The sequence below is a fragment of the Bombus impatiens genome, unplaced genomic scaffold (assembly GCF_000188095.3).
Source record: "Bombus impatiens unplaced genomic scaffold, BIMP_2.2 scf_0146, whole genome shotgun sequence".
NCBI classification, from domain to species: domain Eukaryota; kingdom Metazoa; phylum Arthropoda; class Insecta; order Hymenoptera; family Apidae; genus Bombus; species Bombus impatiens.
In genome coordinates this window covers 130,481-158,248 of record NT_176565.1, presented here as the reverse complement: position 1 = coordinate 158,248, position 27,768 = coordinate 130,481, and the positions used below count along the sequence as shown (strand labels likewise).

The 27,768-nt window shown below is 41.7% G+C and overlaps 1 protein-coding gene across 2 annotated transcripts in view; it reads right to left on the bottom strand.

Moving 5' to 3' along the window:
* The window catches only part of LOC100748839 (neuroligin-4, X-linked), a 265,718-nt gene that overhangs the window by 178,411 nt on the left and 59,539 nt on the right, over window positions 1–27,768 (bottom strand). For both annotated transcript variants that reach the window (XM_003487262.4, XM_033319287.1), the window contains exons 4-5: window positions 27,492–27,768; window positions 26,146–26,321 (exon numbers count right to left, since the gene is read on the bottom strand). In XM_003487262.4, coding sequence (XP_003487310.1) covers window positions 26,146–26,321; window positions 27,492–27,739 — 424 coding nt within the window. In that variant the 5' untranslated portion in view covers window positions 27,740–27,768. The remainder of the gene's footprint in view (window positions 1–26,145; window positions 26,322–27,491) is intronic.

The following is a 27,768-nucleotide window of genomic DNA, read 5'->3' as shown; positions in this document are numbered from 1 at the left end:
CTCCCCCTCCGTGTCTATTTCCAATTTCTTTTCTTTTTTTTTTTTTTTAGACAGGTTGAAATATTTTCATACTTCTCACTTTATTTTACCTCTATGACGCATCTTCGTAAAGTCTTGTGCATCCGGATTAAAAATTTTCGATTTATTTCTTTCGTAGTCAGCGGATTTTACAGTTGGCGTAACAACTCCGACCAATGACTTGGTCGATGACCACTTACGACGCCGAAGATGACGGGATATGTGTTCGATTCCTGGTAAACGTCGGTTCGTTATCGATTGTTCAGGAAATATGCACAGTGATCCGGCAAGAGGCAACGGTCGTTCGACGTTTATTGCGAAATTATACAGCCGTGAACAAAACTATAATTTCGCTATTCCATCTCTTCTGGATGTCCAGGTAGTGCAATTCCATCGAAACGATCTCTGTAGAACGGTGATGGGCACAGAAGGGTGAAACGAGGAGGGAAATTCACCAGGCATAAAGTAAATGTCGACGATAACAAAGTTTTACGGCACATCGACCGTTTCTGAATCTACAATTGCAGCCAGCTCGATTCCGCGGTTTCTTATGCATTGCTCTCTAAAAGTAGCGTTTTTACAGCCTGTCAGAGTCTATAAATCCGAATAAAAGCTCGCACATTGTTCACCACGCAATATATTGTTAGTTATCGAACTATATGCCAAGAATGGTATTAGGATGACCAAGGAATACTACTGTAACGCAACACATTTTGGCTTTGTCGAGCTTTCCGTTAGTTATAAGGTATCGTTGAATATTTTCTTGGTTTATTGACACTTGTTACGAAGCAAAGAAGTTATCCTTTTTTAAAACTATATAGCGGATAAATTTAACCGCTTATAAATCAGTCAGACACTAGTCAGAATATCGTTCTGAATTTTCACTATCCGGCGGAATTTGTATTTTTATCGTCATACCAGACACTCGGTAACTGAAGAAGGAGGAAGAAGAATAGAAAAAGGAAGGCAGCTTGAAGCGTAGCCGGCGTGGCGAGAGTAGCACTTCTTAGCTACCATAATGAACGCGTCGAGGGTCATAAAAGCGATGCCACTACAATTTACGTTGTCTGGACGGTGTCAACGCCCAACGTGGGAATACTTCACACGAACTACAGGTGAATCTACATTAGACGTCTGCTTTTCGACAACACGATCATCTTTTCGGAAAGCAAAAATGTTACGTACATCCGCATATTCTTCTACGTTATAGCTCGAAACATCTATAAAATATCTTCGAACGTTACCGAACATTCAAGCACAGCAGAAGAACGATTTCTCCTTAAAGTTTCTCGATTCGATTGAACTTTACACGATCGTAGTGGCAATAAAGGAAGTTGGTCCGCTTGCCTCTGAGGTTAAGCACACGAATTCCGTTGACACGCGATGAAATTTCTCCGCTCGACTGCCAGTCCAGCTCTTTTCCTCGATGGTGAAAAGATAAATAAACTTTTCTCTGGTTAAGAAAGTTGCGCGGCTAATTCGATTTTGCGTTGGTTATTCTCTTTCTCCTTTGTCAACACTCGAAAACCGACCGAAACTCGGGAAAAGTATTCCCATAACCGATAACCGTGTCACGGAGTTGGCCAAAGAGATCTCGAACCGAACTAATCCTCAAAAACAACTCCAGAGAACCTTTCTTCCCCTTTTTTTCTTTTCGTTCGAGCTATTTTCAATGGCTCCAAGTGGTCCTCTCGTTCGAATAAACGTCCACGAAAATTAATGTACAGAGAGAGAGAGAGAGAGAGAGAGCAAGCTGTCTCTTTCGATCGTTCGACTCAATTCCTGTATTTGTTTGAAAAAAGTCAAAATAGAATCACTTCAGGAGAATCGATCTGTAGAAAGCGAAAAGGTATTCTCTATCTCGATACGTGTCTCGAATCATTCGAACGTTCGATGCTCGCTGAAGAATATAATTTCAAATTTAACGTTGGTCGAAGCACGGATTGTTGGATGCGGTTCTCGTGAAATCGGGACGATTGATTTCCATTTTCTTCGGCATGAAGACGACGACAGGCCGGCAACATTGATTCATCGCGAGCTGTCCTTTGTTACAGGAATCGCGACGCGATTGGCTGGCAGCTGGGATTCGTCGAACGAAAATCGAACGCTAATTGTCACCGTTCGATCCTTCGCGCGGTTAATTAGCAAAGCGAGTTCGACGAGCGTACCACAGTCGTCGATAACGAGGGAAAACGACGTTGGTTGACGCCCGACTACACAATACCAAGCTTCGTTTGCCCGTTTAGCGGCGGCACGCTCTTACCGGAAAAGATATCGATAGTCGGTTCTACGTTTCTCAATTTCCTGTCTGCTATTTATCAAAGTACAATATGATATAAATGTAGCGCACCGCAATCGCTACTTTCGTTGTATTAAAAGTTAATACATTATTTACAAGCACTTTGAACGATTTACTGTATTTCAATTAGCAAGGAAACAAGATTTAAATAGAAACAGCGAAACAACCAGCCGGCAACTATAGTCAAACGCAAACTGTGCCGAAAAGCGTTCTGAAAACGGAGGTCGCCGAACGAATTCGACCGAATTTCCGGCGCGTCCCACGTTAATTATCGTAATTACGTTTTATCGACAACGAGATGGCACATTGAGCGGAAATTATTGTCTCACTTTTTGCGACGCGACGCGACGGCGACGGACGCGTCGTGTCTGTTAATTGCGGCCGACGAAAATTACTCCAACATAATTCGATCGGTTTAATGCATATTACCGGAACAGCTGCCTCTTTTGCATTCGTGGAACCTGTCGTATGCAGACTGCGCTATAAATCTTCTATGATACCGTCGAACCCGTTGTTTTTTTCTTTATTTTTACTCCGACTTTTTATATCGTGTTACAGAGTAAAGCTGCTAAGATTATACATCGATACAACGAAACTCTAGATAGGAGACAATCAACGGAGTGAAATTAGGGTGGCTCTAGAATCGTTACTTCCTATTTCTCCGTTTCCATTTCATCGTTTTCCATTGCCTCATTTCCGATTTCAATGTTTCCTGTGCTGGCAGTGTCTATTTTCCTAGTTTCAACGTCTGCGATACGAGGTTGTTCGCGTTGAATTTCTTCCGAATTCTCTTCGAATTTCTCTTTAAATCCCTTCCAATCTTTCACTTCGAGTTACTTTCGAATCCTTCTCCTTGGTTTCTCTCATTTTTTTATTCTTTCTCCGCGAAGCTCAATCACCTAGTGAATTATCCTTCACCGACAATCTCGATCGCGCATTGAAAATCACGCGAGGCCTCCACGAGTATCATAGATATACCACTAATCGTATTACATCGAATCGTAACGATTCGTTCGTAGATTTGTGCTTAATTTTGTGCGCGATTACGTAAGCGCGTGTATCAGTAGATACGATGCACACACAATAATACTAAAACGGAAATGCAATATTTGCTATCGAACGGTGTATCATATAGGCCATGCATTCGCCAACGATTAAAGTTGACCCGCTGCGTCTGTTCGTGGAAACGAAGCTCGATAACTTTGGCCAGCGACCGATCGTGCGATACACACTGATCGAACTGCGGGACAAATGAGTCTGGTGTCATTCACGGCTTCAAGCGAATCTACCAATCTCGATGGCGCCGCTGCAATCGTGGAGTACATTCCTGACGATTCACGCTCTTTTGATGTGTGATCGATCGTAGTGGGTCATTGATTGAAAACTTAAAAGGCACTTGACCCAGCCACCGGATATTCCGATGAAACGTAGCAAGTCTATTCTAATGCTATCCCCTTTAACGATTAACACCATTTTTTATAAAATCTCCAGCTTTCTTAGCACGAATATTTGAACCTTTTTGTGATATTCCATTCAACTAAAAACTTCCATTAGAAAGGTATTAAACGTATCTGAAAATTGAATTAATCTAATTCTCAAACCTATTGCGATATTTCCGCGAAATCGACTCGCTAGAAACAGCGTAGCTTCCTCTTTAAAACGCTCTTTATCTCCCGGTGATGCGACTTCCCGTTGTCGAAATATCGCCGTCCAAAGGAAACCGTAATTTTGACCGTTTCGTTATTGCTCTCCTTTTCGCGCGCTCGTTTCTGTTTCTCTTTCTCTTCCTTGCACGGCTGCACTGACCTGCCCCACACTCGCGTGAATGGTGGGAGGTTAGGGAGAGACGCTGACTCGGCGTCTTTTTACTACTACTACTTTGACGTACGCATTTCGTGGAAAAAATTTAGGTCATGGCGCTTCCGGGTACTCGGAGTACTGCGTACATTTTAAGCGAACGCTTTGGAGATCCATATCTCGGGAACCATTCGAGATATCGGGATGAAACAAAGCGCGCTTTAAAGGCCACACCTTTCCCTATCTTCTGCGGCTTTTTCCACGAAAATCGCTGCCGCTGCTATTTCAGCATTTTTGTTAAACCGGCAACTTATTGTTAGACCAACAGTGACTTTAGAATATTGAAGTTTTCTTTGAAATATTTAATCCAAGATGTACGTCTCTCGTATTATAAACTATATAATATACAGGGTGGTTGATAACTGGTGTTACAAGCGGAAAGGGGGTGATTCTACGCGAAAGAAGAAGTCGAAAGTATAGAATAAAAACATTTTTTTCAATTTTTTTTTTAATTTTTCTACAGTGAGATCCGTTATAACGTACCGCACGCGTACCGAGCGAAAATTCAAAATCGATTTTCTCGAAAACAAAGTCTCAAACGAAAAATTTTTATTCTTTATTTTCGACTTCCTTTTTCGCGTAGAATCACCCCCTTTCCGCTTGTACCACCAGTTACCAACCACCCTGTATATTATATAGTTTATAATATACATTTATCAGAAGCGGGTTATGATTATTGTCTCTAAAAGGAAAATAAAGGTGGAACGAATCGAAGATCAACCTAATGATCCTGTCCGATAGAAAACATGTCGATATAGTCAAATAGCATCGTCCAGGTAGACGGAACACCGACTAGCAGAGTACGAAACGGCACGGTGCAGAGGATTACAATGTCGATACGATGGTTGAAATCGACTGCTGGAGATACTGAAAATACGGTGCAAGGAGGATGGTTTTACGGATCCTCAAGTGGTCACTGGAGATTCTATTTTCCAAAGGAAATTTATCCTTTCAAGACCTAAGTTGTTTCCTTCCATGGGCTCCGTTGTTGGTAATTTGAAACTGATATATCTTATGTTATGTTTCTTGCCGAAACCATATATTTCAATAAAACAAGGATAGAAAAGAATAATTAAATATTTAACGTCTAATTGAGAAATATTTAAACGAATGCTGTTACTTATTGATTTAAAACAAATAATTTAATCATCTTTTCAGCTAAATTTCAATTACTGTTATTATTAAGCACGAAATTTAATTTACTGAATAACAGCAAAATATTTTTCCATTAGCACTTAGAGTGAGAATCACCCGAGCAGTTGGCAGTATTTTTCTATCGCATAAACGAAATGAATATGATTCGCTTTCACCTGAAGGTACACGTTTGTACGATACTTACGCGACGATAAATATAAATCATCGCACATCGTGGATACGCAAGCCCACGTAGTCAGAAAATACATGAAATAATCAACTCGAGTATTGCTCTGATTAAAAAGTACGGGCAAAAAATACACTTTTTTGAAATTACAGTTTTTCAGTAACGTATTATTGAAAAATTCCAATGGAATATTATATTCGCGGGTTCCATAATAAACGACATCGTAGCCTCCGAAATGTATTTTATATCTCCTATACTATATACTCATAAAACTTGTCATTCGATCGATTCGAGAATGCCTACCATTAAATCTTCGAGAAATACGACGTGTCTTGCTAAAAGATTATTAAAAAATTCCTTCGTTTCTCGATGATTTGTATCGAACCTACGCACTTTTACTATCGAACAAGATACGATAGAATATCTTTTTAACCGAACAAGAAATAGTTTATCCTCTCCTTTGCTTCTTCTGTATTTCGATGGCAAATAAAATAAAATAACACGTATTATAAGAGTAAAATTACACGTTCTGTCGATAGACCTCTATTTTGAAATTCCTTCGTAGCTAGCACTAACATAATCCTGAAAAACGAAAACTTGCAATTTCAAACAAAAATTCTTGACTTTAGCGTAGATTTTCATCGCGAAGAAGGTAGAGGAGGAAGGAAGGAGCGTGCACGAGGATCGGTGCGACATAGCTATCCCTAACCAAGGTAGTAGCGCAGGCTGGTTCAAATATAACTACAAACACGTGTGTATACAACGGCTGTAATTCGATCCTCGGGAGAATAACTTCGTTACACGAAGCCCGGCAAGTCGACCCGCCGGATGGGAAGTGTCTGCTTCCGGATGCAACCTTCCAATTTCATTTCCTGACAGCGTCGCGCGTCCTATCTTCGTGCCGAATGACGCGAAAATGGATTTTTAAATCGTACCCCAACGAAACGGTCCGCTTCTTATCGGCGAGTTCAGTTTGCGAAGGCGAAGTCAAGAAACGCTTTTTAGGTACATCAAGTTTGGGCTCATTTTCGCAAGTTACTATGGTTACAGCGGAGGTACGAAATACGAGAAACGCATGGAAAATACACGAATAATTGTGCTTATTACTTCTGAACCATACTAGGTAAACGAAGAATATTTCTCAATACAGAAATCTATTTTATTCGTTTCCAAATCAAAGTCAATTGCACGATAATTCACTTAACTTGCGAGATAGCTTATGCTTCTACACACGATAAACGATTATCAAACTACATGACTAACCTTCGTCCTATAACTTGCCATTAGCCACGAAAAGTGGCTGAACACTCATAGAAGAGTACTGTCAACACGAGTGCCAGAAGAATTACTAGGAGCCTCTCATTAAGAGCCACTCAAGAAGCCACCGGAGGACCAGAATCTCGTCGAGTCTCACGAGGCACCTCAATCTCCTTAACCCGTCTGAATTCGGCCAAGGGAAGTATAATTCCCAGGCAAGAAGCAAGGAATCGTCACGTCATTTCGGCTAGGTCCTAATTACGTTTCTGTTTCCAGCGATAAAACCGTCAGAGAGTGGTTATTTCGTGGGACAAGATGAAAACGTCAAAGGACATTCATCTAAGGAATCCTTACAACCTTTCTCAAGAAACTAATCCCTGCAGTCTAACCAGTCACTTTCCCGCTTCTTCTTCGTTCATTTTTCTTGCATTCGAGCTCAGAACGCTGGAAAATCAGGCCATCTGCTCGGGATAGTTATATCCATGGCACATCTCCACCATTTTCGATCTTCTGGCTGTGAAAACTTTCATTCCGCTATGAACTATGACGCATTTCCTTTTCTTAAATTTCCGATAGAGAGAGCCAGAAGAGACAACACTTCTAATTTAAATTAATTGACGCAGTATGTATATCTTTTCTATTGTATTCGTCCTTCGATCGTTATCTTGGATAATTGCGCGATCGATGCAAAGGATAGAGAAATTAAAATTTAAAAAGTTGAATATCTTACGGAAAATACACGAACAAGAGTTCATCCTCGCACGATGAAATGGAGATGAACCATTAACGTTCTCGTTGGAACAGCAAAATGACTAGAAATGTGCTGCAATAATACAGTTATCGTGACCAAGGGAATCGAGTTAGCTATGGTCGGTTCCACTTTCATTCCGTCGCACTTGACTTGCTCCATGGAACGTTCTAAAAATGTTCGATGCGCGATTAAAAGTTCCCGCGGCTTACGACCTACCACATGTAGCGCAATTTACCATCGAGTGAAATGTTTCAATACAAATAAACAATACGGGAAACACAAATGAGGAAATATCAACAAACGAGAAGATTATATCGATCGAGGCGAGTAAAATTCTTCACTGTATTACACGTAGCTACCGTAAACTTGACCATTGTGAAAACGACGAACAAAAAGGAAAGGCAACAAAAGAGGAGATGACTCCATAGCAAAAGACGCGATCGAACAGAGAAAATGGGAAGGTGTGGATATCGCTGCAACGATTTTATAATATATCGTGACGTAGCTTGCAATATCGTGAATTTTATGTGGCAGCATTCATGCCCGCCACAAAGAACGAGCCGACGAAGCGTGTGAGTTCGCGCGTGATCACACCCCCAGAAACATTCTCCGTAACTCGTTCCAACGAGGGGTTTATAACCCCTTGCGACCAAACAGAGATAGAAAGAAAGCAGAAATTCCAAGCCGAGAGAGACAGATTAATATCTGGTCGCTTTAGTCGCTCGCTGATGAGTAAGGGAATGATAAAAAGCGTGAAAAAATAAACAACGACCGGAGGGGTTGAAAGTGCAGGCGAGGATCCGGTAAACGTAAACGGCTGCTTCTCTTCTTCTACCGACATTTAATATTTCCCTTCTCTCTGTCGGCATCGTCAATTATGCACCAGCAAACAGAATTTCTGCCGGAAGGGTGACGACGTTACGCGTAAATGCTTCTCGTACGAAGATGGTAGATTTCAAAAGGTTCGTTTCCCATCATTGTTCCTCTTCCATCGATTTTCGCCAATTGGTCTTTTTTCTCCCTTCAATTTCTTCTTGATCTACATCTCGTTTTCTTAGAATAACTAAAAGATATCTTTAAAATCGTGTCTGATGACTACTCTATATATGAGGTTGTCCGGAAAGCGTCTTTCTTCTACAGACACGTCTTTTACAACAACGCATCTTTATACAAACATGGAACCTGATGTGTCGAACGTTGTGATCTTTAGTTCCATAGGACAAAATGGATCATACGTAATTCGATAAAATAATATAAAACGGAAAATGTTGTGCATCCTTTATTTTCTTATAAAACGAAAGAAACTTATCGGACGACCTAATACTAAACGTATTGCGAAGAAAGACGACAGGAATAACGAAATGTTTCGGCAGAAATTAAAGCAGACACGTTGCACGGTCTCGTGTTCGAAATGAAACTTATCCGGTGGACGTAGTTCGGCCGGCAAGGGTTTCTAGAAATTGGAAGATTTTCTTGTAGAAGCAAAGCAAACACTCCGGGTACGCCGGTGCAAAGGGACCTTTTAATTAAAGGGGTCGTCTCTTAAAATAACGCGATAAAGGACCGGAGCTTTTCTATTCAGGCCGACGAAATAAATTCAGCCGTGTGTTTGCCAGTGAGAAGAAATTTTCGTGCCTCCTTCGCTCGGATTAATTTAATTACCGTCACTACCAGATTTCCGCCGCTCTAAATCGGTCACCATCGATCCGTCTGAGGAAAAAAAAAAAGAAAAAAAGAGAAAAAAAACGGGCGTTGATCGGTGTTAAAGTAGAAATTCCGAGATTTTACTCGATTATTAACGTATTACGTATTCCTTTTCAATTTCCAGCGACGTGGATGAAATGATATAAGCCGGTTGAACAATTTGTTACGCGCTGTTACGTGTACTTTGGCAGAAACGTAAAAATACATTTGCGACGATTTTACTCGAGTCACGTTGTAAAAAACGGGACAATTAGCAGAAAGGGCCTATGGTGTACGGGAGGAGAAAAAGATTCTATCGCGTTGAAATTGCAACGAGTCAATACTCTTCTCCGGCGTGTTCTCTCGTTTCTGCGCCACGACGTCAGATTCCTCGTCTGGAAAATAACCGTTTCTCTTTCCACTTGTTCCTTTATTCCGTCTCATTCGTGCCAAGAGAAGGAAATCATACCTCGCCGAACGTATTTTACCCCTTAGTAACGAAAGATATATTTCGGTGTGGGAGAAGAAGGATAAAGGTAGAGGTAAGTAAAATCCGAGGGTGAACATGAACGTCAAGGTGGCAAGATCGTGGCAGAAATAAATTGAGGAAACCGGGCACCGATATTTAATTCGAATAGGAAATTCTAGAAGGAATTGCTCTCAGGGAAGGTTTCAGCAGTGTGACATAACCAGTAGCGAAGCTCGATAAATCGGCTGGCGTATCGAAGTAACGCAAGTAAATAGATAAATCGTTGCTCCGAAGAGTTGATGCTTAAGCAAAGAGCAATCGAATGGGATGTCCGAAGGTGTGGGTATTGAAATGGCAAAGCCAACACGTATGCTCCAGTGGAACTCAATTACTCGGTCGATGTAGCGAAATTTAATTCAGAGTCACGCGTTCTACTGGCGAAACTCAATCAAATGGTCGTCTCAGCCAAGTAACGAGGTTAAAGCAATGATTGCGGTCGAACGACGTAGCTGGACGATTTGAACATTAAAATATTGAATTTTGATCGTGGGTTTGACGAGTCGAAGTGGTGTAGGTCAGCCGGATAGTGATCGGGATCGAGTATCGCGACTCAAAGCAACGTTTAATCTAGGAACTGATATTATTCGGTAGTAAATTACGTGCAAAGGGCGTACGACGCGTCGATATGGCACTGGCGATTGGTAGACGAGCCCAACTAATAAAGTTTAATCGATAGGAGCTGAGCTATAGCAATCACGTTCAAGTAACGAAGCGTGATGGATGAACGGACACAAGCTGCAGAGGTGGAACACGTATCACAGCTAAACAACGATGTAACAAAGCATTTTAGAATATTATAGGCTATACGATGCGGTATATGTACCTATATAGGAAACTGCATTCAACGGCAGATATTGTTCAAAGTCGAAAGGGTGTTATAATATTTCGTATTAATATTTTCTGAATATTTTCCATAAAGTTGCAAAGCGGTATAAAACGTCTGTTATAATTTTAATAAGCGAAGGATAAGTTTTTAGAGCTTTGCTTTTAATTTAATTGTATTTTATTAGTTTAGGGCATTATATCAAGCTGTTCATGAGTAACGGGCAGTAACTAAATCGTACCGACAACGATACGCAAGAAATTAAGGTAGTAGTACGAATGCAACGGGGAGATAGAATATAAAAATTCTAATTACGCATTAGAGCATTTCTGTTGTCCCATTTGTACTGTGTCAAGAACAGGATCAAAGGTAACTACTAAGAGCTTACTCTGTCTCTCTATCTGCTTTTACTTCTTGTCTTTCTTTTCCTCTTTTATTTTCTATTTTTCTTTTCTCACTTCCGTCCATTTCTTTCTCTTTCCTCGCTTTGTGCTTCCATTCTTTCCTTTCTTGTTTCCTTCCTCTCCTCTCTCCATTACTTCCCACGTGCTCCTTTTTTCTGCTCGTTTCCCTTTCCTTCTTTGCCCTCGCTAGTCCTGTCGTCCTTCTTTCCTCTCTCTTTTCCTTCTACGTCTACCACTGTCTCTGCTCTACGGTATCCTTCGCATTAACGCAATATTAGTGTGTTTCTGGTAGAGAATGTATTAAAACGTGCATAATATACATATGTCTACGTCCAGCTCCCCTCTGAGAGCTAAACAAATTTAGTGTATCATGTGGGTAGATACTCCTTGTCAAGAAGTTTACGATATGGATGTTTAGAAATACAAATATTTATGAGAAGATTTCGCACGTATCTGTCAGATCAATCGCGACCCTCCACAGGGTTTAGGACAAGCATGCTCGAAAACTCGATAAATTTCTGACACAGCGACTGTTTCGTCGGTAACAAATGGATTTTTGCTCTTTTCACGGCCGATAGGAGCTCCGCCCTTCTCACTGGTGCTCAGTACTTACGTGCGAATACTCGCCGCAACCGATCCCACTTGTCTCCCTGCCCCTTGGTTCTGCGCTTGACTCTAAAATACGGAACCACTACCACACCTCTCTCTTACGGCATAACTTTTGTCCAAGGGCGAACTGATTTCGTTATCCGTTATCTAAAATATTCACTAGAAATCGTTCGTAAGGAAATCCTGATCGACTTCGTGAATTTTTTGACTAACGTACTTTCTGCGAAGTCGCGCGACGAAAATTAACCAGCGGTGGTTGGTTTGATCGGTTGCTATAGCGATGGACGTTACAAGGCGAAGAAAGCGGCGAGTCAAAACTTTTTCGCCATTCTTTTAAGTACTCGAAACAGTTGCCAACACGGTACAGTGCCACCGGGTCTCCGCCACTTTGAAAAGGGCGGGGGTGGAAACGCCGGTAGAATAAGACGGGAGCGGCAGGAAGGCACAAAACAAAGTGCAAGGAGTCTAGGACGCTGCTGCAAGGCTATTGGTAGAGGGCTTTCTGGACCGGCTGTCTGGCGGAGAGGCGGCGAAAGGAGACCGGCTGCTTTGAGGAGGGTGCAAAAGCGAGAGAAATTGTCGGTAAAATGTCCTGTTGCCTCCGCGTTCTGCGGTTTCTGGCTGCCAAACGGTCGACTTCAACGTCTATGTCTCGATAAGTCTGTCGACGGGTGTTTCTAACTTTGATAATTAGTAGCGCGATTACCGAACGGAATGACGGCGACCACAAGCAATGACATAAAGCGGATGAAAAAAGTTAATCAATGCTTCTGTTAATGCCCCTAAAGCGGTTTTTCCGATTAAGAATGAATTCGCAGCAGAAATCGATGCGATTAACGAATTACGTAGTTGGAATGTAATGAATTATTCTACGAAGCAAAAGCGCACGTCTTGTTAAACATTTAAACTAATTAATTGTTTATTCAATCCGATAATTTAAGAAATTGTTTGCGACGGGCACGAAAGCAGTCGCTGCAATATTTTTCAATGTCGGTAGAATTTAATAGGTACTGTTCTTGGTTGCGCGTTGGGGCGTAGCCAAAGAGAACCGATCGCTGCTGCCAAAGATACTACTGCTTGAAAATTGGAAGTCTGGAACTTATCGTTTTATTTACATCGTTCACATTGTTTCAACGAGCATTATTCAAATTCCTTTCTTCCGGGAGCTGACGGCGACGCGATGGAACGTGTCCGCCAATAGGAACGAGAAGAAAGGAAATTTACATTGTAACGTTTGCCACAATATTGCATGATTGATAGCACGTAGTACAATAAAATGAGGCAGACTGCCGTATATTAATAGAATTCCAATTTAATTATCGAGCTTGTTTAAACTTTTAGATTTAATTCGAACATTGAAAAATTTGCAAATACAAATACACGAGCCAATAATTTTCTAGGCAATTTAATTTTACGACGACGAAGATGCACCGTTCCAATTAGAGGGAGAAATTCTTTTTCCAAGACCCTAATTTATGATGCCGCCTAAAACGAACAATAAGGCTGGACAACACCGCACGCAAAGATTTCGATTCCGTCGAGACGTGCATTGAATTCCTGCCATTGAAAGTACACATGTGCCAACCAGAAAGCATCTCGTGTACGTTAAGACGTGTCCCTTCAGCGTCAGAGAGGGCTATAAATTTGAAGCTCCCGTGGGCTGGACGTCATGGACGATTTTAACGCGAGGCAAGCTTGCCGCCCTTGTGAAACTAGGATTTTCTTTTGTGGCTGTGACAACATATATCAGTAAATAAGTGGCTGACGTGACCGGACGCGCTTCCCTTCCACGTGCACGGTATCAAACCAAGCGAAATACGAGGCACGTATGCCTGGAGACGTTGCTAAAGCGCACAGCGGCGTGACTTCTTTCCGCGAAGAGGCAGAAACTTTACCTTCCCCCCAAGATCTTGTTGTATCTCTTAGTTTGATCGTCGCTGCCTTTATGAATTTATAGTACATTCCCGGAATGTCGATTAATGGTACTTTATAGCGCAACTATATTGGATAACTCTTTACATTCCGACCAGGTTTCATATCGCCATCAGATCGGTTGATCTTCCTTCTTAAACTTCCATAACTCACTTATTTCGAGTCCTATTGGTTAATCCATGTACCTGAACGCACTTAATATTCATCCAGGAACGCGAACAATTCCGACCTCTTGCCTTCAGCTAGTAATTTCGAATTCGGTTCTCGAAACACCACAAAACGCGCAGGCTTTCTTATCCTAATTAAGCGCATTTCTCCAGTGGGCGAACATTTTCCAGAATAAAAACATCGGCAAACAACGGTATTCTATATTACGTTCGTTATAGCATTTCAAGAAACAACAGAGTCCGGTCTCGATCCGCGAAAACAAAAACTGAATTCACAATACCAGTCGGACCGCGTAATGCGTCGGAACAACGAAGCGCATTCGCAATTTACGCGGCGTCGAAGCGGTCGCTGCTCATACCGGAAGAAACCTCGCGTTTCCCCAACTGCAACATCCCTCTCTCTCTCTCTCTCTCTCTCTCTCTCCAAGATCGATATTCCAACAAGTAAAACCTGTATCTTCCTCAGTTAGGAAAAGTAAAAAAACCGAGACTGTCCGACTCTAGAGAAAAACTCGGAACCTCGATTCGACCTGGAAAACTTGATTGATCGAGTGAGAATCCATGGATAGCCGGAAATGTTCCTAGAATGATGAAACGTTCTAACAATGGTAGTTCGATCAATCCGATCAGAAGACGAAGAACTTTAAATTGTCTGGATGAGACGAAGTTTCGCTCCCCAGTATATGGAAGTTAGTTTGCATCGTCGTTCCTTATTTCGTCTAGCGAAAACGGTACAGTTAGAAGACATCGCGACGAACTGGTGAAAATGAAAACGAAGCAAGACGGCCCACGAACGCCTGTCAACGATGGCTCATTGTCTCTGCTAGCGCGATTTTATCGTTGCTCTTCTGGGTTAACCGACTGACTGCCTGGGCAACGCTGTTCTTGTCTCACTGATATCGTTGATAGAAAAGCGACGATGAAAGAGCGATACGCGTGAACTGATGTCCAGAACAGATTTGGTCGCTGTGGGTAGAATCAAAGCAAGCTCGTAATTGTCCCTTCTATTCGCTCACCAAGCGTTTGGCGAGAGATAATCGTATTTTACGTTTACACTAAATTCGGAGAAACCTGAATATAGCAAAATCTGGGAAATCTTCGATCAGTTGGCTGTATGTGCGTTCGATGCTTTAGGTAGATGGTAAAGTACTCCAAAAGAATTTGAGTGCATAGATCTTTGATTTCGAGAAACTGATTTTATATCTCACTTTATAAGTTCTTAATATTACGTGTCTTTTAATATGAAATTTTTACAATTGATTTTGAGAAATATCTGATTGCTTTTATTTATCATAATAATCCTGTATATTCTTACAATTTTGTGTGCAGAAAGTGTAATAAAAACGTTTAAAACGTAGGAAATTACTACACCAAGGACATAATTTCTCGATTAGTCTCTCGAAAACAAAGGGGCCTTCACTCAAATCCTTTTGGGTTGTCTTACCATCGGCATAAAGCGTCGAATGCACGTACAGCTAATTCATTCGAGATTTCGCAGTTCTTGCTATCTCCTCGTAAGTACGACTACAATTCTCGATAGAGGCGTTCGTCTCTCATTTACACGAAGATATGAAACAGAAAGGGATATTTCCAGCAGACGAGAGGGGCTGTGATCTCCTTGCAATTTTACATCCCTCTTCTGTCTGGTGAGAGCGTTCAACCCTCCTTCGACCCCGACAGTCCTCGACCCCTCTTCGTTGCTCACGTCCGAGTGCCTGCGCGCCATCGGCGATATCGTTCTTTTTTCAATTTTCACGCTTACATCCCCTAGTGCCTGGCACTTTCGTTTCTCCTACGATGTTTCTCACTCAATTTCGTGCTCTTTTTTGCCCCATATCAGAGTCGTTCACTTATACCGGCAAAGCGGTACAGTAGGTATCTTTATAGCATATGTAGCAAAAATTTAATCCGAAATATGTTTGAGATTCTATCGACGAGACAACGCGTGAAACGTAAGTGAATATGAAATTATAATCGTGTCGCACGTTAATTTTAATTATCTACGAGATCACAGCATTTTTCATTTTATATTGACGCGATTGGCGAGCTCCGAACATTAAATGTTATCACGAGACAAGTTCGCCATTCTGACAGCCCATTATACACCATAACGAGGAAACATTAAAACATTAAAATAAAAATATCAGTTTTAATTTGTCGTATTATTTTCTCATTTTTGCCTGTAAAACAAAGATGAACGTTCGTTAAACTCCATACACCGACATTAAATCGACCAGACACGAATGGCAAACTTTCCTCTATTTTTTGGAATTTCCGTGCTTTTGTTATCGTATCTCTTCAAACTGATTAACTTAGGAGCTAACGTAACAAAATCATAAGATTAATTAACAGTACTGCAAACGTTCGTAGTATAGAATTCCATCATCTTCCAGAACAAATTAGATTAAATTTCACGTAATCGATTCTACGGTTTCAGTTTCCACGAGACGACCACGCAATGCGTATAAATATAGTCTGTACAAATTTTGAATACCAAATTACGAATTTTGCGACGCGACGTTTCATAAAGGTCTCGGCAACGAAATTCTGTCCTACTTTTGCGTTGGAAAAATATGCACCACCCTAACCACCTACCCCCGAAATCCGAGGTCGCGTTTCAATTGAACAACCCTTTACACGATGCGCGTGCAACGGGACATATAGTCTGAATGCACGGCCTGGCTGGGTCTCTTTTTCACCGGACAAACCGGGACGCGATTGTTTTATGCGCGCGACACTCTCGTTGCGTTGTTTCGGAGGAGGCGGACATTTGCATACGTGGCTGGTGGCGCATCAAACGGATCGTACGAACTGGCGTATCGTTTACACGAGCTTACGTACCGGTCTCCAATCGTGTATGTACGTGAATTTCTCTGCCATCACGAGGAACGATCGTAGCCGAGAATATTCTACGTTGCAATAAAAGCAAACGATACGAAAATTAATGCCACCGCTATAATTTATCGGAATCTGATAAGAGTATTAACGGTGATTTATGAATTTTTCAAGAACAGGAAGATACCGAGTTTTCTAACTCTGCAGAGCTCTTTAAATAATTTTAGAAAAATTCCTTTGGAAGAAAATATAAAGTACGGATAGCTTATTTTTATTTTAAAAGCGTCCCGGGTTATTTTCTTGCAGTTTATGGTGTTAAAGATTTAACAACACCCTCGTGGCGACGTTAAATCAATATTCCTGTTTCGTATCGGGTCAACACGAACCGCCCTTGCGAACTTAAAATATCCAGTATTTACCACCCTCCGGTTACTACTTGTATACCGTACCCTAGCCTAACCATAATTCACCTTTCAACTACTTAAACTTTTTCCCCGACCAATAAACACACATTCTTCTATGGGTCTAGTCGATGGCATACTCAATGGCTAAGCCAGGGATTGAAACACCTTTGTCGATACAAGAGTGCAAATTTGTAGGATTGTTGTTCAAGCTGGTTACGTGTAACGAGGTCTCGATCCTTCAGTCTCTTGAAGAAATTCGATTATCGAGCGAGAGAAATAATAACGACTTATCTTCGTGAGGACTTCCACCTGTCGCGACGTGCAATCGAAGCTGTAGTTTGCGAACGTTGTCTCTCTCGTATGAAAGCTACGTAACTCCTGCAGAATTTTGAGATTAATTTTGCAGAATTTCCAGTCATTTCCTATTAATTTCTACAATAATTTCGACATTAACTGAGATTACTAAAAGAGTATAAAGAATACGGTGTTTTTGCGCGAAACACCAATTTTAAATAGCGAAAATTTGATTGCCAACAACAGACGTTTACTTAAATAACGAAACGCACAATTTATTTTAATTAATTCACGATCAGAGCAAGCGTCGTGTTAACGAGATTCGAAGGAATGCCGACGTAAAAGAGCAGCGAGGGTGACGAAGTTATGAATGCAGCGATGGTTAAACACGCTGCTGCGACGAAAATACTGCGTTCTACTTAAGTTATGGCGCTATTAGGACGCGAATGACTGCGTACGGCCACAAGTTTCCGACTGGCGTGTAATTAAGAGCCGACGATCGAGGTTTCGGTTTCGAAGAGGCGGAGATTCGTTAGTGAGACCGTGTGATTGATTGCTGTGCACTTGCTACCCCTCGTTTCCTTCTGTCTTTTATTTCACTTTGTCCATGCCGATGCTTCGATACTATATTCCATCCAATCTCAATACTATAATTCCAATACTATACTCAATTTTCGTATCGCTCACTATAATATCGTATCGATGGGTAGACGTTGAAAATGTCGCACGATAAAGCGAAAAGAATTTCGTTATTCAAAACTCACTGCTCTATCCAGGAAGAAACTAAAAGATTCAACCTTTAGATATTTCAGAATGTAGAACATTCGAGGTAATGTAACGATTGCAGGAAAAACTAACCTTGTCCGGAAAAAATTCATTGGTATTCGCAGTGATTTACATAACAGTCATACTTGGAATATCTTTCAATTTATTCGAGTTTTCATGATTTTATTCCTCCCGTAAAAGCCCCGTAGCAGGCAAAACAAAGTTCCGCCGGAAGAATTTCTTGCACGGCTCACCGCGTCACTATAACTCTCACGATCGACGGATCCAGCGTGCTTTTACCGTGCTGCTCTTAATCAAAATGTCGAATCTTTTTCCCCATATGTTCCACGGGGGCCAAGTGGCCGTCGAAAGGCCGCGATTCTGAACAATTCCGTGGAAGTTCAGTTTTAGACAATCGAGAAGGAAGGAGAGGCATCGCGTAACGGTCGATAGCATTCTATTCCCGCTGGCCATAATTCAGCCGGACGGCCGACAAAGTTCTCCAACTTAGATTAGCGATTCAATTTAGTCCGACGATAAATCATCTTCAAAATCGTTTTTTAATCGGGACAACGTGTAACTTGCAAGGCGACGACCGGTCCTTTTTCGCTTCCGTTTTCCCATCGTTTATGTCAGTCCTTTGATTAGTCGATTTCGCTAATTTAATAACGACAGACAAAAGATATTTTCTGCAGATGGATGTCGAAGATTTGGAAAGCTGCTTTCGTTTGATGCAAGCCGAGTTAGAGACAATTTGCTTTGTAAATCCTAATTGTGTTGTATCCTACAGAGATGAAATTGTATTCCGCTTTGTACAATCGCGACGTAAACAACTATAGCAGCGTTGAAACTCGTACGCACAAAGGAAACAATTTTCAGTGGATAGACAAAATGATAAAATCTCCAAAACGTAGCAGCATCCCGTTTGTATTTGCATTGTGTTCTTCATTTAGTCGCTAATATTAAAATATTAATGTAGCTCTCGTCGTTCATTTCAAAATTGAAGTTCAAAGTAGCAACGAGTAATTCCGACTGATCTTCAATTTTAGGAAGCACAGGAGAGCAAGAAGAAGTTGCAATAGGAAAGTGGCGTTCCCGCGACGTCCTCGTATATACGTTTATCTATTCGTAATGCTGGCTGACGATGCTATCGATCGCAGAAACAACCAGCTCGTAATTACTAGTTCGCTTCTACTTACCAGCTAAATCGCCACGATAATTCTCGGCTGTCGTTCGCGACCATATAGTCGTGCGACCGGGTTTTCACCTAAGTGGATCATCAACGTACCGAGTTTTGCGTTGCCGACGATCGTCTCGCTGATCTGTAAACTGGAGAAACCGGTGAAATTTTCATTTCTGGAAAATCCGAATTGGTTTCCAGCGAAACGAGGAGTAATTCTCTGAATAAGATTAATTATTTTTGAAAGCTATTTCGCCTCTTTTCTGTTGTTGAAAAGAAATTACTAATTTTCACGTGAAAAACGGAGAAATAATATTTCAAATAAGCGTATTTCCAGATCAAAATTGGAATCTAGATTGAACAAATCCTCAACTTCAACGGGAGCGAGTGATCATGTCACGAAGTAAGTTACAAGGTTCAAACCAGTATGTACAGTAGAAATTACAGTAATATCAGCGAACAATCATTTTTTCACTGCTCCGACGAATTCAACGAGTTCCTTATAAGAATACGTCAGTCGGTTTTGATTCGTTTGCAGACTCGATATTTTCCGCTGCGGCAACCAGGCAGATAGTAATTTCAAGAATTTATATCACGCCGACAGCAGAATAGAGACGTGTCGTGTTTTCCTTTTCGATGGAAAAAACGCAAAGAGAGAAAAAATAAAGAAGAAAAGCTGTGAGTTCGATATAAAATAATATATGTTGGTTCGACTGACGATTTTCAGCGAGAAAAGAGTGTAAGAGCAGCGCAAAGGTACAAGTTAAGAAGGCAACGAGGGTAGCGTTTCTTTGTGAAACGTAATTCGTATTCCAAGTATGAAGTAACCGTTCACCTGCCGCCAGTTGCAGCTCTTTGATGTCTTCCTTTCCACTCAGCTTCCACTCTTTTTTCTCTCATTAAGCATTAGTACGTGTCATGAGACGCTCTTTTGCTGCGTGATTAATTAAAACGACATCTTCACAGGCTAATGAGCCTGCATCGTTCCGCATGGTCAACATTTTATGTACGATATACGCGTCTACGATTTACTTTCGATGAACGCGAAGGAAATAAAACGATTTACGTCTTAATATTTGAATTTTCTACAGTTCGAACTTCCAAAGTTCCAAAAACTTCGTAGAAATAGCACCCAAGAAACCTCGCCATACTCAATTTTTCCTTTATCAAACTTTCTCCAACCCGTCTCCAGCAGCAATAAATCCATCCCCGGCTTTCCTAAACCCAAAGACCGTTCTCCACCTTCGTTCGTAGCGAAAGAGCGAGAGCCAGTTGCGAGGAACCGCGCGAGAAATACAAATGGTGCTTGATCATCGTTGGGTATTAGGTGGATCCTGGATCAGCGATATAAAAGGTCGTGCCCCGAAAGGAACAGGGGAAGTCACTTTATCTTTCATTCAGCCTGGTCGAACAAATAATTTCACGGGCGACGGCCCTCAAAGAAATTCATGCCTGGCAACCGGCTATTTCGGATCGACGGTTCGAACGAACCCCGACTACTTGCGGATTCGATTATTAGTCGACGCGGGTGGGAAAACTTGCCACCTTCTTCTTTCACAGTTCCAAGTCGCAATGTCTCGCCGAGAGACCCATGGGATTAGGTGTCCGTGTGATTGCCAGTCTCTTTCCTCGTTTTCTTCGATCCGTTAAACGTTCCATCTTTCTCTATACTCGGATAGAATGTTCTGAAACGAAGAGAAACGAGCGACCGTGCATTAAGCGAGCTCGAACTTTCACCCGGTCTTCCATTAAGCTAAAGTCTCGAATACGATACCAGGGAAACAATAGAAGCTACCCCGAGTATCTTTCGGTGTCGCGAATACTCTGTATGATAGTTCGAAAATGTTCGATTGTAGCTTTTATAGAAGAAAGTTAATAAAATGTTAATCGAATAAAGAAAAAGGGCTTGAGTTTTGATAGATATTAAATCGTAAATGTGCGTAGCCGAGGCTGGTTTCAAATGTTCCAAGATGAGAAATTTAACGGTGTGAAGATTTTATGCAAATTCTGGACCTTTCGAGACCCCTTTCTGCATAAATGATCGCATTAAACAAATACGATTAACCGTCGAACGTTGCTTAATGCCTGGAAATAATTAATTCCGGATTGTGGATTTATTCTGTCAGAAATTGGAAATTGTACTCTCAGAAATTACGGCTTTTGACTCAATGGGGAAAGTTTGTGAAAAGAAGGCGACAGATGGAGGTAATATTAAATAATGTCGTTTCCCCGATAATTAATTGCCGCTACGTTTTATCATTTTATTCATTACGTCAGACCTAACACGAAAGTCAACGATTCATGGGCATTAAATTATTTTCGAAGAAGGGGCTGTCTTGATGGAAAAACGAGTCGTCGTTATTAGAGCCGTCCTACATCACATTCTACAGAAAATTTTGTTTTATGACGTGATGTGCGTTGGACGAACCGTGGAACTTGTTAGCCGGCCAATCTCGCGAATAATGAATAGTCGACGAAATTGATTTAACACCTCCGCCGCGTTGCGAACGCTCAAACTCGAAGAGTTGAAAAGAACATTTCCAAAATGGAAAATCGATCCGGACTCGTTTTTCTTATTTGGATTAAAACAATTCGTGATTTTGTTGCGCCGTGAATCGAAAAGGCGAATGGTGTTTTTTTTAAATCAGTCGCGTAAAACGAAGGAATCGATATCGAATGGGGAGAAAACAATCGGTCTAAGTAATCAGAGCACTTCATTAGAGAGCACCTTCCGATCAGACTCTATAATAGACGACTAATACAGTTGATCGATCAAAGAAAGAAAGAAAGAAAGCCACGGAACCTTTATCTTTACTCTCCAATCAGGCCACTTTAAATCACTAACGCGCTACGTCTCTTCTTTCTTTCAATTCAATTGATCGGAATAACGCTAAAGTAGTTAATCCAAAACACGAGAAACGAGGGAACACAGTTTAATCAGAATTTCAGCTCGCGAACTAAATATTCAATGCGAAGAACACGATCAAACTCATCTGGATCTTCAAGTAGATTCCGCTCGATGGTAGATCAACCGTAAAACCGGTTCAGTTCAAAAGAATACAAGCCAAGCTCCGACGAGAATTGAAAGTCAGCCAAGTTGAATTCGAAAGTTCGCGTAAAAGACGAGCCGTGTAAAATATTCAGGAATTTCTCCGGTTGCTCTCACGTTTGACGGCTCCACCACTTTCTACTGTCTTACAATTTCATCTCAATGTCTTCTCTCTCTCTCTCTCTCTCTCTCTCTCTCTCTCTCTTCTATATTAATACGCATATCGAAGAAGCCTGCAACGCGAACGTTTCTCAGAATGGACGATGCAATGACCGTAGTCGTTAAAATTGTCCGATCGGTGAAAATTATAATTTTCGTAATTAGGTCGATTCTAAATTTGTAAAAATAAGTGACGCTCTCGATACATCGTTTCGCGATATATATTACGTATTAAAAGCTACGAGAGGCTGAAAGTTCGCGTCAAATACATGATAACTATTGCAAGAAACTCAATAAAGAAGCAGCCAGGTTTCTAGCGTGCGAACGGGTTACGCTGTCTTGACGGAAAAGAACGTACCGTCTGCTACCGCGTTCCAGGGGAGTTGACGTTCACGTTTTCTTAACACCTGCGTTACCAGTCACGTCATTGGGTGCCGGTTTACGAGCGTCCTGGTTCGAGACTTTCCTTTTACAGACTTGACAGTCAATACTTTGAATGCAGATCTGCGCGCAGCTTTTCTACCGCCACTCTATCGTATTCGATATAAAAGCAGTCATTTATCGATTTCATTTTCCATTTGCTGATAATCTATGAACAGGCATTCTGCTAATTGGACGACAAGATGTAGAACAACCCACAAGACGTATCCAATGTCGGAAGATCATGAGATTCTAGACACGCGTAGTCCAGCTTCAAGCCACTAAACACGTGTAATGCTTAAGCAGCGTCTTCCCAACCTCTGACAGAATCTATTCGCGGTTCGATAATTCCCCTTGTCGCCACTAGCAACGTTAATCATGTTCAGTGGAGTCAAGCGTTCAAAGACTATGATCAGTCTAACGAGCGAACCGTTACTCTATGTCACGTTCCCGTAAAAATGAAATTTTGCCAACAGTAAAAGCAAGCAAAGGGAGTAAGAGGAAGCAACCGGCATACGCGTAAAGAAGAGAATTTCATAAACAGTGACAACGATAAAATTATCCTTGTGTTTGCGAGCTGCGTGAATCCACTGGCTAGCCAGGATGCATCTTTTATATGGATTGCGGCGCGCGGCGTAACCAGAGCGGAATGTTAAAAGCTTACAGCGACGGCTCTTTCGCTGTCACTAAATTTCCCAGCGATCTGTATGCACGGTCCTGTTTGTAAACAGCCCGTGCATCGCTGCTGCATTATTAAACGGCAGCTGGATCGGAAATTGTTTCAGTGCTGCGCGCCTCGTTGCACGAACCGTCGCTTGACCATCTTGCTGAAGTTACGAGATTAGGTTTATACATTACTCCATCGTTCGCGTTTTAGGGGTAGTCGACGGTACAGAGGTTACTGCTTTTGTTTGTAGTCCTACCCTCTCGCAGTGGTATTAAACACATACAGAATTATGTATTAGCAAAGTCGAGGGTTTCATTTCTTGCGCGCGTGCTGTTTCAGTTAAGGAAATTTTTAGTAAAAAAATAAATTCTTAATGATTTCGTTTCACATATGAGAACGTTGTTGAATAGATGCTGCGAAGCAGCTGGCGCTTAAATTATTTTTCGATCGCAGAACCATAAGTGGTGGCGACAGGATCGAGCACATCCGCGACAGTTTCGCATTCTGGACAGTTGCCCCGACAGCAGGTAGTCACGCTCGCGCGCAGACTTGCAGAGTAGCGTGTTCTGGTTTCCTATTCCGGCTTACATTTACGTCTGTACGATGTTTCATTGTCGAAACGCGAACGTGCAACCCGCGATACACGAAAGAGATGAAAACGGTTTGACCCGAATCTCGTAGCAAGGGGTTGGATCAGGGAATTGCTAGACCATTCGACTACACGATTTTTTGACAAGTACAACGAAGCTCGTCCGTCGAAGCATCGTGTCTCGTCCTTCGGATCGATGCTAAGCCACGTTGATTTATTCGCGGAAGGTATAAAGCTGTTCTCGACAAAAGCCCTCGCTTGTTTTGCGTGGGCGACGATATAATTTGTTGGGTGGTTACTTACGGAATATGGCTCGTGCTGGCGACGGTTTACAAACTAGTTGTTTAACAATTAAACAGGTTTCAGAGCTATTTGCAGCGTGTTTGAAGCACGAGTAATTTCGAATAACGAACGTTACACAATGTCCAAACTCGAACGTATTAGTATTTCAATAGAAGGCGATATTGACAGATTGTCGTAGGCTGGTTACTTACTTTTTAATCAACGATTTAATAACAATCTTCTACTACCATCGATAAACCTGTTCACTCGATGACATATTAACAACAGTACACGAACAATCAGAATGAAAAAGTGACGTATTTCTGCGTTATTGTCTTAACACCTTAATCCTTCCCTTTTTTTCGCTCTTTTCTCCAAGTTAGAGAGCCGTAAACGCGTACGCGTCACGCGTATTTCGCAAAAATATGTCGCAACATTCCCGACGCTTTTGCCGTTCAATTTCCGGCCCGGGAGAGGTTGCAAGAAAAACGGGGTACACGAGGGTAGGTTGAGAGCGAGTTTAAGGCGCGGCGAAAAAGTAAAATTTCCTATTTCGCAGGCAACACGTCATGATGCATTATTATTGAAACCGTTCCTTTTCCCTACTCGTTGCGCGTGGCACCAGAGAAATACGTAACATTGCGCGGGAAACTTGAAGGGAAGGGCTCGAGACGCAAAAAAGGGGGTCGCTAACATACAGCCTGATGTTTTACGCTTTCATACGAAAATGAAATAGCAAATTGCAAATTGCAAATCCTCTTACGCCGTTTCGTTTGCGGTACTTACAAACGTTTAGCAATAGCTATACGCTTAAGTAACTGATAAATTAATTTAATGAATAACTTCGTGACTATTCAGTAACGAGAAAAGAGTTTCTAAGCATTTTTAAGGGAGTCGTGATACCTTCGTTAAAAATAAGATAGTAGGACGACGTTAGAATTAATTTGCGATGGCTACCAACCATCTTTCGAACGAAATTTCTCTGTCTGGAGAGATGGAATCGATGAAAGGCTAAGCGAAAATGAGGTACGTAAAGTTACGTTGAACACGCCTGCTGGAATCTAGTTTTATGTGTTTTTATCATGTTTACTGATACCGCGTGAAGGTGGATGGTAGGAACGAGCTCAGAAAGTTACAACATCAGAGAGGCAACACCGAGCTACTTGGATATTCAACATCGACAAGTATGCTTAATATTAAAACGTTGCGTTCGTTTACGATAGTTTCGCGCATAAAGCGGATTTCCAGGGTCTCCGGTTCATTTACAATTTCCTTTGCTCCCGTTGGCCGAGAGGCGTGCGCGTATTTTTGTTCGAGCCGATGAATATCTTCGCTTCAAACGCTAATATGTTGCAAAAAGAATCAGAGTGAAAGTCATATTCGCCTATGGTCGTCATCTTTCTTTATAAATCTGCTAGCCACGAGACAATGATTCATTACGAATCACTGTTCAGTCAAGTTTTTCATCCCATCTACTAACTGTTGTATTATCGAACCGGTCGGGTTATAATTCCACTTCGAATCAAATCCAACGATTCCCTATAGAATTCCTGCTAATCATGTCAATTTACCAGATTGTAAAAGACACCATACATACGTTAATAACAAAATGATTTCACTTTTGCAATCACGCAATCAGGTTTCCGCATTCCATATTTCCCTCAACGTCGTTACGACAAGCTCTCCAATAATTGTTCAATTATTTATATCCCGCTCTATACATTCTGCCTGAACTTCGAGGCAAATCTCGACTCTTTCAGGTCGAAAGCTCGATCTCGCGACCCCGTTAAGCCATTCGAATATCGAGGCCATTAATTTTCCTAACGGCTGGCAACGTGTAAAATTACTCACCCACAGCCGGTGCGTAAATGTTCAAATAGAGACAATCCTCGCTTTGATTCCGTAGATGAGGTAGCAACCTCTTCAAGTATTCCAGCCGTCCTTTTGGCATACGCTCCAACGCTTCTTGCTCATTTGAAATGTCGGGCAGCTTTTGAGGGCAGACAGGGCTGACCGAGTCCGATAATCTGCAAAAGAGAATTTGTTTTAGTCAATTCGAATCGAACGCTCGGACACCTTAACTCTCCGATGAATTCGCGATCTAATGGATAATCTGATCGTTAATTCTGTTTCCTTTCTGCAGTACAAAATTGAGAAAAGTTAGCGCAAGTACCTGATAAAGTGATATTATCAGGAAAAGGAAGTCTTCTAGAAAAGTTCAAATTAAATTTTTGATTCAGTCAAGAAGTCTGTGAGCTTGAAGATTCGGAAAAATGTGGTTTGCGAATATTCTCCTCTCGACGTCCAGCTCCCAAGTACTCCGCGCTGAGTTAATTATGTGTTCCGACTGTATTGCGTTACGAGTACCTTTGTCCCCTAGATCGTAATGTATGGAGATTAAGGTCGTGTATAATTGTGTTTCCGTTTTTGCTTCGCTGGCAGTGAGAGGAGCAAGAAGAGGGGAGAGGAAGGGGGTCGGGGAAGAAAGAGCGAGAGTTGTTAGAAACGAAGGGATCGCTAGTTCTGTCGGAAATTCTAAAGCCTGTATTCGAGAATTTTGGGGAACGGTGGCTCGCGAATTTCGCATTTTTTCCCCTGACATTTTGGAAATCACTGGTAGAAGCACAAAGAATTGTTTCGTCAACGTTTACATAAATTTTCCTTGGATAAATTTTTAGCCGACTCCTATGAAACAGCTGGTCGGTGTGTATGGAAGGATACACGAATACAAGGCCAAATATTTGGGCGAATTTCAAAGGAGCTGTTTGGCATAACTTTGCGGGAAATATGCCGATGAAATACGTCGAAGGACACCAGGATTAAAGGGATTTTGGTTTCCGGAATATCCCTCCGAAATTTATTCTTTTGTCAAAATTTGTTGCTTCTTTCGGATATTAATGCAACAAGAGGAGAACTCGAGTTTGCAGAAATAAAAAATCGCGAACGTTCGAACTTGTATTCTTAATGATCCAATTATCATTTCGAATTTCAGAATTATATAAACCTCTAGTGTATCGTCGTCGTGCGAACTATGCCTCTATCCTTTCGTTATACATTCACAACATTATTTACCAATCTCTATCAAACCTTTGCTACGCTGTTGTTCTTCGAAGAGGAGAATGAACAAGAGGATCGAGGTATAGTTCGAAAGATAGCGTAAATATGGCTGGTGCGAGTAAATTTTTCTCTTTGCTTACCTGACTCCTTCCCACGGACTAGGCGCCTTAGTCGGTGAAAATCTGTTACCCCCGATCGGAGGGGTGGCGTATGGTATTCCGAGATAGACGTCGATTGGCTTGAGGAACTTGGCGTTCTCGAAGGAGCGTATGACCCCCTGCACCTCGCCGTACCGTGTCTGAACGATCCGTGGATTGAGCTTGCTCTTGATCGAGAGCGAGAGGGTGGGCGGCGCAATCAGACAGACGAGAATCAGGAAGAGTTCCATCTTGCTCCTCTCCGTCCCTACCCCCGCGC